The sequence below is a fragment of the Chlamydotis macqueenii genome, chromosome 7 (genome assembly GCF_036417535.1).
Source record: "Chlamydotis macqueenii isolate bChlMac1 chromosome 7, bChlMac1.mat, whole genome shotgun sequence".
Taxonomy (NCBI): Eukaryota; Metazoa; Chordata; class Aves; order Otidiformes; family Otididae; genus Chlamydotis; species Chlamydotis macqueenii.
The window spans coordinates 7435502-7449668 of NC_141562.1; the positions used below are offsets into that span (position 1 = coordinate 7435502).

The 14167-nt window shown below is 41.8% G+C and overlaps 1 protein-coding gene across 1 annotated transcript in view; it reads left to right on the forward strand.

Annotated features, from left to right (window-relative positions):
- CDHR1 (cadherin related family member 1) overlaps positions 1-14167 on the forward strand; it is a 48200-nt gene that overhangs the window by 10866 nt on the left and 23167 nt on the right. Inside the window, exons 3-10 of the mRNA XM_086752370.1 lie at positions 208-353; positions 1208-1258; positions 2597-2686; positions 3191-3277; positions 4947-5063; positions 6741-6884; positions 9863-9941; positions 12887-12987. Coding sequence (XP_086608496.1) covers positions 208-353; positions 1208-1258; positions 2597-2686; positions 3191-3277; positions 4947-5063; positions 6741-6884; positions 9863-9941; positions 12887-12987 — 815 coding nt within the window. The remainder of the gene's footprint in view (positions 1-207; positions 354-1207; positions 1259-2596; positions 2687-3190; positions 3278-4946; positions 5064-6740; positions 6885-9862; positions 9942-12886; positions 12988-14167) is intronic.

The following is a 14167-nucleotide window of genomic DNA, read 5'->3' on the forward strand; positions in this document are numbered from 1 at the left end:
CACTGATAAACTCAGTTTAACCAGGAGGCTAAAAAGTGGCAATCGGGACTATTGAACTGTCTACTTATCTATGTTTCCAAGTAAGCAAGTTTGATTCACAAAAGCTTTGCCTGCTGCAGGGGAGATAAGTTTCTAAGGAGCAGACCAATGAAATGTTTACTGATAGAAGTAACCACAGAGAAATGCTGTTGAATGCCAATTTTTCAGGCACCCATGTGTACACTCTGAATGGAACTGATCCAGAAGGAGATCCTGTGACATACGACCTGGCCTATGAAGCTGGATCAAGACGCTACTTTTCTGTTGACGAGAACCTTGGAAATGTTACACTGATTGAGGAGCTTGACAGAGAGGTACAGTGAAATGGCAGCACTCCATGTGTTCATGGAATTTCCTTCCGTTTAATTTGATCTGTGGCTTCAAGGGACAATGCCAACTTATTTGCCCCTGAAACATGTAATGTACTTTGCTATTCTGAGACATCATACTTCACCCGTCATGTTGTTTTCCAGTTCACTTGCGCCACTGACACTGCTGTCAATTTTTTTTGGCAGCTGCCTGTCCAGGTTTTACCGAAAGAGAAGATTACTGTTTATTCCTATCTTTCCCCACCTGCACCGCATCAAGAGTTTAGGGGCAGTTACAGTCCTCTAATCCTCAGACAGGGGACTCACTCTGTCCTTAGGAGGAAGTAGAAATTTATGTAAGCAGTCTTCCAGGACACTTCTCTAGTTATATCATAGCCTTTTAGCTCACATATAACCATATGGGTTAAAGATATTCCCAGAAATAGTAGCCTAAAGGCAGCCTTATTCTGGGAACAGAGGCATTGAACCCTTCATGTCTCCTTTGCAGGGAAGTGTACACTGTACTTAGTAATTCTTTGAAATACTATATAGTGAAACTGAAGAATTTTGAGCCAGTCATGCCTTTTTAGGGAGTGTTTCTTGAAAAAGACAACTGATTTTCACTAGCAGTTTACAGGACAGTAGGGATTCCCAGACCAACCATCTCCTGACAGTAGCCACGGAAGGTTCAAGGAGCCCCAGAGCTGGAGCCTGTGAGGGGTCTTCCTACTCTCTGCTCTGATTGCTTTGTGGTGTTAGTAGTTACTTTCATCTACCTAGACACATTTAAATTTGCATTCCCTTTTCCAAACAGGAGAACAGGACCACTTGTCTAACAAAGGAACTTTCTTTGTTTACAGAAGGAAGATGAGATTGAAGTTATTGTCAGTATTTCAGATGGCCTGAGTACAGTAAGTATTTCATTATGCTGTAGCTTGTCAAACTGTCTGTCCCTACATACATCCTCCTATTAAATTTCCTTACAGGGACTATCTAATTTTATCAGAAAATGTAATCTCATTAGTGTCTTACCTCCTCTTTCACGAGCCACTGAACTCCCAGTAACTCAGGTCTCACTCCAGCTCTTTGCTCAGCTGTTTGAGGGTAATTGCAATGTAGTGTGAGCTGAAAGATTGACTTAGTGGCCTGCAGAATTACAGGAGCTTCCTATTAAGTTTCACTGTCAGCTCAGTAGGATTAGTACCTAAGAAAGATCTGGAGGCTTTTTTGAGAAATGCATGACTTTCGGGTGTCCAACATTAGTTCCTATAGAGCTGACTGTCCCTCCACCTCTGCAATGTTTCTCTAGCATGACGTTAAGAAGATTTGCTTAAGCTAACATGGTGGGGGTTTTCTTGTCTGCTGCTGAATAAAGCTTTGATCATGTCTAATCATTAAGGACTTATCTGAGGCATTGCACAAGCATCCAGTCCTAGTTCTACAAATTTCCTTGGCATTTTCTGTTTACTGATGGATGCGCTCGCAGCTAGGATATTAGTCTGCCAGTAAGAGGACCTGAACTTTATTGCTAGAGGTGGCACAAAAGTGGGACCTTCTTACTATCCACAACACAGAATAACTCTAGAGCTCTTCCTCATCTCAAACAAATTAATTGTGATTACTATAACAAATGATTGGGAGGTGCCAGCATCCTACAGGAATAACTGCCCTGGAACCTCTGTAAATAGGAAATAATGGGATCACATCCACATGTCCACTTGCAAACAACTGGGAAGGTTTTTTGTGACATATGTTTACTTCAGTGTTTTTAGAAAGAGAACACATATTTTGTTCAAGATGGATTGTTACATATTAGTAGCATGCATTTGTACATCCAAATTATGCATGCTATTAACCTCGTGTCATGATATCAAATGAGGCATTAGCAAGTGCTCTTGGCTGTCAGGTACCAACTTTTACAGTCTTTTATGTATTCTCTGAAACTAAATCATGATATCTTGGATGCCATAAAGAAGACAGACTTGAAAATCAGCCCCGATCTGTAATTTATAAAGTACTCTAAGACTACTTACTTAGTTTGGAGATATCTGGGTGTTATCCACAACGCAAATTCTTCTGGATCATGAGATTTTATCTATTTTCTTTTATGTGCTTAGTTTTGGTAGTGCAAAGTTATTCTACAACAACATAATTTTTCATTGCCTTTGACTACAACTTAGGAGGCAAATGAACAGGTACATGTTGAAAATCAGCTTGAGTCATAGTATGTTCTTCATATTCTACTCCAGGTTTCTGAAAAAGTCAGGATCCTTGTAATGGATGCTAATGATGAGAGTCCGGAGTTCATCAATACACCTTACATAGTCCAAGTCCCAGAGGTTGGTGAAGTTCCTTTGCATACTGGAAGTATATTTCAATAGGGTGTAAAGAGGAGCTAGTCTGTTTTCCGTAAAATAACATGTGCAAGACTAACTTGCATTCTTTTGTTTTCAGGTTTGGGTAGATATTTAATATTCACTGGAAACTTAGGGAATAAGTCTGTAGGTACTTAAGGTGTGTTATTTTGTGGGTAGGAGCCAAGATGTATATCACTGGGAGTTTTTAGAATTTACTTCAATGGGAATAGGATGTGTTCTGTCTTAGCTGAGATTTCCTGTCCTGTCATTTTTGTTCCAAAAAGTCTTCTTCCTTCTTGTTCTTCTCCAGTTTCCTCCCTTTTTAATCTCTTCCCTCTTTTCTTTCTTCTCTTTGGTTCCCTCAATGCATTTATATCCTTTCTACCATCACTCTATTCTTCTGCCTCCTTGCATGCTCACTTTTTATTTCTTCGAACTCACCTAGTTTTCCACTTGTGTGACTCTGGTAACTCTTTCTGGTTGCAGAATACTCCCTCCGGCAGCAGTATCTTTAAGATTGAAGCAGTGGACAAAGACACAGGTTCTGGAGGAAGTATCACCTACTTCTTGCAGGTAAGGCATTCAAAATTCATCTCTCATTTACTGAGATCTGAGAAATCAGGTTAAAAAAAGATTTTGAGGGTTGAGCCTGCTACTAATGTCTCTAGGACCAATTTTGTACTGTGCACAAGAAAACAAGCATTGACAAAATGGATATTGTCTGATTGTGAGCAGGCAAGTGCAGTCCAGCAGCAAGAGGAGCTTAAGTTGCTGCTGTCACACCTCTGCTTGCCAGCAGGACTCCTTGCAGTAGGGCTTTTATTGGCCCTTTCGTTGGAGTGATAGGGAGAGTAAGTCTAAATTAAATCTTTTACTCATATGGGATTTCTAAAGCATGAAATAGCTTTCTTTAGAAAGCAAAATGCGCTGGAAACCCAAATGTGGACTTTGGTGTAGTAGGCTGGTGCATAATCAAGATCTGGATCACAGTGTGAAATATGAGGTCCTAAGTCCTCTCACTGACAAAGCTGTGCCTGCGTGAAACCAGCCTTTCAGGTATTGCCCACTGGTGAAGAACAGAAAGGGCTCTGTATTTAAAGCTGAATTTCTGTATAACAGACTTTCTGCATGCCAGAAGGGCAACTTTTTGCATTATATCCTTCAAATTCCTTCTTCCGACAAGCAACTTCATCCAGATTAACTGCAGTTCCCCTTATTCAAAAGGCAACAGAAAAAAAAACCCAAAACTAATTTGTTGCAATATTTACTTTGGATACAAATATGGAAACAAGTTGGAAGATATTTACATATAGCACTAAAGCTAATCCTATTAAGAGCTTGGGCATACTGTGAAAGAACACCTTGAGTGCCTTGTTGAAATTTAGTTTTAGTTTCCCCAGTTATGATCCATTTAAAGTACAATATGTGCAGGATTCAATTTTGCACAGAGTTTTTTCCAGTAAGCTGATAGACTATGAAGCCAAGGAACAGCAATTTCAAACTTCTGTGTCAAGTTGACATATTTGTGTGGCAAGAAGGTTACTGAATATGTGTATTTGTTGAGAAAAATGTTGCTATGTCTTTTGACACAATCTCTGGGAATTCTCAAGTTTCACAGAAAAAAAAACTCTCCTAAAGTCTGATGTAAGCAGGCGGTGACATCTACTGAAAAGGCCAAGGTTATCCAACAGTGACCATTGTATATGGATACTCAAATGGAAGTGTGTTTATAGATATTTCCACTCCAGAAGAATGGAGGGAGACATTTTTTAGGCATTTTTAGAAATTGGATGTCTTTTAGGTTTTGTTTGTATATTGCAAAAATCACCAAAACACAGTAATCTCTGTATGCAAACTTCCTGCTTTTTTTTTAAGCCAGCAGAAATTTGAAACACTAAGGGATACACCTTTTTACCTCTTCCTTTTCCCCTCATCTTTTTTCCTGTTAAGCCTTCCTACCTCTTTCCATGCAATGAACTGTTAACCAAAGTTTAAGATTTCACAATCTACATTTCAGGTAACTGATTTATTCTGAATAATGAGAGACTCGTGGTTGGTTCATGAATTGTTCATAAACACATAGAGGTGAAATTCATCAAATACATTATTCACCCAAACTGTATCATTATTCTAGTCTTTTCCCGTAGCAGATGAAATAAAAGATGAGTCCTTACAGCAATCTTATTTCCATACCTGTAATCTCTCGCTGTTTCTTCTTTTTTTTTTTTTTTTTTTCTTCTAGAACATCCATGCTAATAAGTTTACAATAGACCGTCACAGTGGTGTTCTGCGCATCAAAACAGGGGTCACCCTGGACTACGAGAAATCAAGAACACATTTTGTTGTTGTTGTAGCCAAGGTATAAATCTTTTATCTGAAACTAGAGGAGGTGGGGGATAGTATCTGAGTAGGACTGGTCAGTTTGAATACAAATGTGACTTAAAGAGCTGCTGAAACATGAAGCATAACATTGAAACAGCAGAGTAACTCCCTGTGTAACATCTCGGGGCAGGAGGGGGGGCGTAGCATGGCAAAGTGAGGGAGGAAAGGTGGCTGTTATCTACTGCTGAACAACATCTGGAGGCAGTTGGGAGTGACTTTCCCGCATTTCGCTCAGGCCCCAGTGCCAAGATAGTGAGCCCCACTGCAGAAAGTCACCTGTGTGTTTTGAGAGTCACCCATAAGTGAAGGGTTGGTGTACGCAGCCCCAGCTTGAAGAAGCATCAGCCTTTGGTCAAATGCAGGTGCTCAGGGCTCTCTCATGCTGCCCTACTGCAACAAGGGCAAACCCCTGGCAGGCAGGCAGTGCGAGTCGCAGTCATTAGCCACGGCAAGACACAGGGCACAGCTGGACCCAGTGCAGCACAACTGATGAACTTCTTTTCTGAAAATATCTGTGGATGTTCTTCTTCCACTTCTCTCTGCCTGTGGCAGGAGCTTATTCAAATCCTGCAAATATTGCTGCGCATACCTTCTTGCCTCTGGCATTCTCAGCAGTGCTGCACCTGTGGCATGGCTGAGGATTCATAGCAGGCATTAAAAGTTTATGGATTCTGAAGAAAAGTCTCTCAGGATCCTGTTGGGGACTTATTACACGGACAGACTCGCATAAGTGGAAAGAGGACGATTTTGCTGTTACTTACAGGGACTTTGAGTTTCTCGTGTTTTACGAACAACCTATGGATCTTTTAATCTATTTATTTAGCCAGGGATCATTTGAGAAGAAGCAACAAAATTTGGCTTAAATGATACTTTTGGGGCAGTAAGGAAGGAAAAAGTGAGCATATCTTTTCCAAAAGATGGAATTTTTACAGTTGGTACAGCAGACACGCTGAACAATTCACACTTACGCACCAAGCATGACTACTGACCTCCAGCTGGTGCTCTGAGACTGAGAGTGTTAAAAGCTTCTGAAATTGCGAGTCATTTTTCTAATTGGCTGTGCTGTATCAGTAGCACAGAGCTGATTGTAGTCAGGTCCCCAGAGACTGTTTATACACTGTGGCTATCTTAACAGTTCTTGGCTGCACCGCTCCTCCGTGCTTTCACTTCATCGTGTAAGAGTCCCTAGGAGGCTCTGATCATATGCACTGTTTAATTTTCCCCTAGAAATGCACTGCCTTGCTATTGTGCATTGTCTTGTGTTTATGACAAGACTATATGTGGGATGAAAATCTGTAGACCTTGGTCACTAACTTTTTGCATCAGTTTCTAGTATTCTTTTTTTTTCCTAAAAAAAATCTTGAATTCCCCTGTGTTGTTGATAAATGATCATGTATGACTGCATATATTGGCACAACCACTTTAAATATAAGAAATTACTTCTGAGACACTGCAAGCTGTCTTCCTAATCAATGAGGGAGCAGGACAAATGAAAAGGAGAAGGGAATAGGGAAGCAGAGATTAATCTGTGTATTGAGAGAGAGAACGGATTCCTGGGACTGTGCTTCTGAAGGCTCCTGAGGTGCATGCAATGCTGTAAGCTGATTTGCAGACACGTTTCAGTAGAGGGATCTGATGATGACTTCTCTTCTAGGATGGTGGTGGGAAACTCAGGGGAGACAACAAAGTATTTTCAGCCACAACAACAGTTACTGTCAATGTAGAGGATGTTCAGGACACTCCTCCCATGTTTATCGGGACTCCCTACTATGGATATGTCTATGAGGATACACTCGCAGTAAGTGCTGGTTTTTGCATGTAGGAGAACAAGTGCAATCTTTCACATTTCAGCCAAGATGGCCTTATGGTTTCTAGCACAGCTTTTATTAGAAACTAGGACCTAAACTCTGATTTGACTCCCAGGTGAAATGAGCTGACTAAATCTCAGACTTGCTCGTATTTACATCCATTGTAAATTTGCCATGCAAGGCTTCCTGTTGCTGTCATTAAAGTCAAAAAAGAATTCTGCCTATTTCTGTTGGTCTAAGCCCAGACTGTGACTAAGAGCTCTTCCATCGCTGAGAGCTGCAGAGGCACTTGGCTGAAGGCTTAAGCAGGTTGCCAGTTACCTCATCTGAACACATCATGCTAGAAGCCTTTGTGTGCTGTGTGCTCTCATGGTGATTTTATTTTGTACCTGATCAGCTGGTTGTGCAAGGTGTGAGGGGAATTTATGCCCAAATGCTCTAGACTCTTTGTGCTGTCCCATGGACATCACCTGGGGAGAAGCAATCCTGACACCCCCAAACTGCAGGGTACTTTCTGCTCAGTGATTGCTAGATAGGCAGAATGGGCCAGGAAGCCCCCCCAGGCCTAAAACCCACGAGATTATCAAGCAAGCAGGGACATACTTGGGAGAATTACTCACAAGTGGGGACACTGCGTTTGTCAGCACGTGTCTGTTGCTGAAGATACCACTTTGTATCTGTCATGGACACAGAATCCAAGCAGTACACTGTGCCATCACCTCAGAAATGTTTAACGGCAGATTTGCTTAAAAGGGAGTTATACAACTTAGGGAATTAGTTTATTATATCCACCATGATGCTTTCAGCCACATATTATTCTTGAAGCTGCAAAGTAATGAATTTTCTCTAGATCTAAGCAGTGGCATGATATTGTGTATGGATCAGCTTTCACCTTGATACATAAGATTTAATTAACATTCTCTTCATACATAGGATGAGAAATGGTATCTACTAATGAAATTACCCAACGTTAGACTATTGATCTCTTTGGCAGTGTAACTGCAGACTGTTCACCTGATCTTCCCTTGAGTTTCAGGAAAGATCATGTCTTTACTCTCTGCCTAGAATCCAACGTACACTGCAGCCCTTGCATGACTGCACATTGCAGCTCAGTGCATAGGCTGTTACATTTCAGCAGGGCAGAGAAGCAATGCTTGTGTACTTTGCAGATGTTTGGAATGAATGATATTATGTATATTGATTTATTCTGCATAGTTACATATAGATCTTGAAATAACTATCAGGTGCACACAGGAGTTAGTGTTTACTATGGAAATGGGAGTCAATAAATGTTAATTACATCCAGCTTGAGCTCATAACTTACAACATTATGATATTATAATGATAGAAACACGAATCAGTCCTTCCCAGTGTGGGTTTTGCTATTAGAATGAACTCCACAGGGAAAGATGCAGTAGCTGATTTTAGGGTTGTTTACACATTTGGTGTTAATTTTGCAAACTTGCTTCTTTTCTCCTTGGTGGACTTGTCAAGATTTACAAGTACTCTGTCACCTTCAGAGGGACTGCTTTGCCTTTTGCCCAGTAGGCAGATTTTGTTGCAGCTTCCAGCATAAATGTTAATAAATACAGTTCTATATTTCCAGTTGGTCTAACAGAACCTTGCTGTTGTTTGAAAAATTCACTCAGGGGTTGTCATGAAAATGTTCCTTGTTGCCATTTGTGACTAATTGACAGTTACTTCAATATTCCCTGGTTTTGCAGCCCCAAACAGTAACGCTTTAGTTCAGAGGCCTAAATTGCACAGCTCATTGCCACTTGGGTGAGCATTTGGATGCTGACAGTCATCATCCCTCTGAATTGATAGGAGTAGTCACACAAGCAAATGGTCGCCAGTACACAAGTTCTTTACCTATGGCCCACAGCCCCATTACTTGCACAGAAAGAAAAACAGTGTAGCTTTAAGGACAGTTACATCACCATAATTTTCATCACAATTTTATGCCCTAAATGTTCTGTGGGCCAAGATGCTTTGTGATCCCGTATTGCTTTTGCTGCCTGTCTGAACTTAATTAGGTAGGACCGAAATGACCTGATGATTCCTCAGCAGCTGCCTGTGTCTCAGCACACTGTGTGGCGATGGGGCACACAGCAATGCTGGGAGCCTACACAGCAGCTACCAGAGGGCATCTTGGTAGTGACCCAAACTAAAGCTCAGGTCTCAGACTGGTTATTTCAAATCCTGTGTCCAATCTGTGGCTCAAGGTAGGTGTCCCTGGCCACAGCTTCCAACTGCTCCTGCAGCTGGCCAGCCCCTGGGGCTGAGGCACCTGTGGCCACATGGGGTCTGCAGCCATTTCATACCCATGCCGCCGGCACTGCCACAGCCTGTGGAGCAGTGCAGTGCTCCTCTGGTCCTCACCCAAAGCTGAGTTGGAAGAAAACACAAGAGGGTGGGGCGCTGGGTAACCTAGCATCGGTCTCTTGGCACGTGCATGGCATGCACTGAGGCTGCAGCAAGCCCTGGCCCTCCTGGGGCAGCTGAGACCCACGCAGCAAAGCAGGTTCCTCTGCCATCAGTGCAGGCAGTGGCATGCCGCTGGCACCGGGCTGGCGAGGGCAGGTTGCACTGCGGGTCCATAGGGAGTGCGCAGCAGCAGGAGACACTCTTTGTGTGTGTATGGAGGTGCAGTGCACGGGCTGCGACATGACTGGGAACAACTAAGACCTGCACTGTAGGCACAACACAGAGTTGGTCCAACAAATAGCATTCGAGCTCCTGCTCTGCAAAGTCAAACACAGATTTTTTTTTTTTTTTTTTTTTTTTTTCTAGCTGGGAGTCAATGGCCCTTGCTCTTTTCCCCATACAGCACAAGCAAAAGTACCCACTCTCCCCTACACACCTCACTGCAGAAAGACTTACAGAAGTTCAGTTTATTAATACGCAGTTGCAATTTCACTGCTCTTTGATCTCAGCACACAGACTGTGATTTCCCATTTCTCCCCAGGGCTCAGAGGTCCTTACTGTTGTTGCTCTTGATGGAGACAGAGGAAAGCCTAACAGCATTCATTACCGCATTGTGAATGGTGAGTAGACTTGTCTTGTAAGAAATCTGAAGGGCAGTTGAAACTAGATCTGACACTAAATTAGAATGGGATACGCCAGAGTTTAATAAAGCTGAGACAAACTCTCATGAAATAATGTCAGGTACCTCAAACAACTCCAGGGCCCTGTCTACCAGAGAACAGCCAAGATACGATTCACTGAGTTTTAGTATCTATTTCACAGAACTACGCTTGGAGTTGTTAATGTTGATTTGTTAGGCATCAGTAGCCTGCTTGTCATTTCAGAAAGTGTAAAGGGAGATGCATTTATTGCTACTGAGCATCTCTATCATTTAGTCTGCGAGGCGAGAGAATGCATTAGGAGACCCAGGCATGGTATTTAGAGGGATGTTTTTATTAATATTGTGATTAAAGTGGCTAAATAATCAAACCTCTCGTTTCCCGGAAGAAACTATGTTTGCCAGTGAAGATACACTGGCTGTACACTGAACTGGAAGAAAGAAGATGTTATCAGAAGATTAATGCTTTTCATCAGCTATTCTGAGAGTGTCTATCGCACATCTTTTAATAGCATACATGTGAGACTTAGCTGAATTGGTGATTCATTAGCTGGTGAAGTCAACAACTTAGCTCAACGAAACTCCAAGCTACAACTCTAGTTTTGTTTGGTTCTCTTCCTCCAAAACAAGACATCCATGGCAACTGAGCACTCCAACTTCTGGGTGTGAGAGATCCCAAAATTCCCTAAAAGAAATCTGAGGTGTAGTTGCAGAGCTATGCAGTAAGTTCTTCATTGTCTTACATGATCTAGACAAATAGGTCTAGAGAGGACAGAGAGGGTTGCAATTGAGGTTTTGCCTTGGTGTGGGATGGGACCCATGCTAAGGTTCCTTCTCCTCAATGCAAGGGAATAAATAGAAAAGGGTAAAAGGAAGGTAGAGACATTGGGGAAAAAAAGGTTAAAGAAGAGAATACGTGGAAAATGAGAAAAGGTAAAAAGAAAGCTGGAGAATGAGGAGTGAAAACAAGTGAGTGGGATGAAAATATGCTATACAAGGGAGAAATTAAGCAAGGAGAATAAGTGAAGGCAGATGAACCAGGGAAAATGTCGAAGGGAAAAAATAGGATTAATGATGAAAGATATTAGATTTCCAAAGAAAATAAAGGAGGACCAAAAAGGTGCTATAGCATAATAATAAAGGTGTAGGTGATTAGGAAAGAGCGGAAAATGAAGATAGAAAGGGCTGACAGATAAGAAGCACAAGATATGATTTAATGGAGAGCAGACTTTCCTCATGCACATTAACACAGGATTCTGTTAGCATGAAATGGAAAAGGGGGGAAGGGAATATGCTTTTAGTGCATATAAAATTGAAGAAACAGAGAACAAAAGATTACAACAGGTTTCTGCCCTGCACCTCAGACCCTGGCATTACTTGTAACAAGCCATTATTCCGGTACCTGCAGGCTGGGTTGTCAAAGGGCAAGAAAATCAAAGGGCAACAGCAAATAGCAAATTATTTGTTCTTCATGAGCATTTTTTTTATCCAGGGAGTATGGAACAATTTTAGAAAATATTCCAATCCTCTGAACATGCTGTACAAAGAAACACACGTAATGCTACAGACCGAGTTGCCAATTTCCTGTGATAACTAGACAATAACATGAAGTATGGTGGTTGAAACCACTATTGACTTAAGCTTCTTCTCAGTCAGGATGTACTTTCCAGGCCAATGTATCTTAATAATTGACCATTGTATGAGTCGATATTTGTTCAATGTTGTGTCTAGTGTACTTTAATGAAGTTGCAGTTATTGCAGGTATTAGCAAAACGAGATACTATCAAGTGGTTTAAAAATCAGCACTGCAATTGAGTTAGAGAAAAAGATAAATGACTAGGCTTTCAGATCATCATCCTTTATTTCTGAAGGCTTGATCTCCTCCATTGTAAAGGTTTTCCTCTCTTTTCCTTTCAGTCATAGACTCTGCCACAAAGCGTAGGTTGTGGCCAATACCATAGGTGAGGTAGCACGCAGAGGTGCCCATAGCCCCTCGGCAGAGCAGGACAGGGCCATCTGAGCTGCCAGATGGTCCACTCCCTGGGCATCAGCCAGCTTTTGGCCATGCTGGCAAGATGGGTGCAGACATTGTGATGAGACACTGCTGCCTCTCTGCAAGCTGACATTTGCTTCAGTATAAATTCACCAGGTCTCAAGGGACTGCAGCTCTGTAACTGATCTTCAGATCAATGGAAGTTAGGTCGGCGGTAGCCAAGTCAGCCTGCAGCCCTGTTCTGCCTATGTCAGACTCTGCCTCAATGCAAAAAGCCTGGGTTTTACCCCAGATCCTAAAAAATCCCTCTTTGTTCAGGACAGCCTTGCAAGAGGCTGAGAGATTTTTAACAACTGAATGTCTAAGGCCAGAAGATGCTTCTGCAGAGTCGCTGTCTGCAGAAAGAGTGACTATGTTTCTTTCAGACAGATTGTCAGACTTCTCATCTTAGCTGATATTAGTGATAGAAAGGTTATTGTTTCTCAGAGACTTAATTATGCACTTGCTAATTAAAATGAGGAATGTATGTTTTTGTCTAAACCAGCATATAAAGAAGACAGCATAATAGAAATGAATACCAAATTTGCATGCCTGCTTGCTGAGGCTTGAAAGGAACCCGACCAGGGCGGGAAGAGGAAAGTGAGGGCAGGTGCCTATAGGGGCAGAGCTCCAGTGATCCGTTCCTCGGGGAGGAAACCCTTTTTGTCCCTCATCTGTGTTTTCATCTCCTTGTGACCAGGCATAGAAACGCTTCATTTTTGAAAAGCGGCTTCAGATCTACTTGTAGATATGGATACACATATGGATGCCCATATGGACAAAGATATGCCTAATGAAGTGTATGGTTGATTGCTCATGCTTGTTCAGAAAAAGGAAATGTGGCATGTGACTGGAGCATCTTGGTTTTATTGCAGGAAGTGAAGGTTCATTCGAAATCGGCAACACAACTGGAGCCATTTCTGTTATAAAAAGCCCAAATCAGCTCAAGAAAGAAGTGTATGAACTAAAAGTTCAGGTATGTTCTGTGGCCACTTGAAGACTGTTGATCTTAAATGCCATCATTGTCTAAAATAGCTCAATTTATAGCTGACTTCACCTGTTTTAGAAACTATCTCCTATGTTTGAGTGGAATGCCAGATAGCACAAAACAGAACAAGCTGCTTTTGTTCCTTGGGATATTTAGTGTCTCAAATTACTTCTTTCAATTGAAGTCTTATTGTCTACTTTTATCTCTTGAGTCTAGAGAATCAGCATCCTTTACAGTATGTAGATAACTTCTCTGTGGTTTCAGATTGATAAACTGGGAATTAATCTCCTGTAACCTCTGTGTGATGAGATAGGTAACTGTCAAATCTATGATTAGTAATAGGACTGGGGTAGATCATGCAATGTCCTATTGCTATCTACTCCTGAAGCACTGATCAGCTGCATACAAATACATGCTAACACATTGATGAGCTAGTATCAGTGTGATAGGATGCATTACTTTAAGCAGTTTCTAAGGACCAAGAGCTTAAAAATGTAAAGATAAATTGTGAAGACTATGTCAATTTTCTTCAGCAAATGCATATTACAACCACAAGACTTTGTCATGGTAAGCACAATATTGTGTAAAGGCAGCTTTGAGGCCTTGCACACTGCCGGAAACAGTGTAGTGTCCCCAAGCATAGCGTCCCCCACTTGCTAGTGGGCTCAAGCAGCTTGCAGAACCTGGGAGACCATAGAGTTCTCATTGTCCAACTTAAACTCAGGCACCATTTCTTCCCCTAATCTCTCTGGTTTAGTGCAGTCTGCTAGTGCTTCCCACATACAGGATTAGTTAAGCTCTTGCAAGCTTTTGTGATCTCCTAGTTATTTCTGTGGCAACCTGGAGCTCGTGCAGGTTACAAAATCTGCCTGAGGAACCAAAAGGGTATGTATATGTGTTAGCGACCGGCCTGTAGTGACAGGCACCTCAGTTACCACATTAGGATCTGCAGAGAAAATTAGCAGTCTAGTGCCTTTGGTTTTGAGCCCTTTGAGCAAAAAAGCATGTTAAAGATAGCTGTTTTGTTACAAAAACACCAGCTGGAGTTTCTGTCCTGACAGAAGAAACATCTTATGTTCGATCCAGTGAATCAGGCTGCGTGTTGGAATTGTTGAAACCCAGACAGATTTGATCTTTCAGTTCAGAAAAATGACAGCTAGATTTGCTT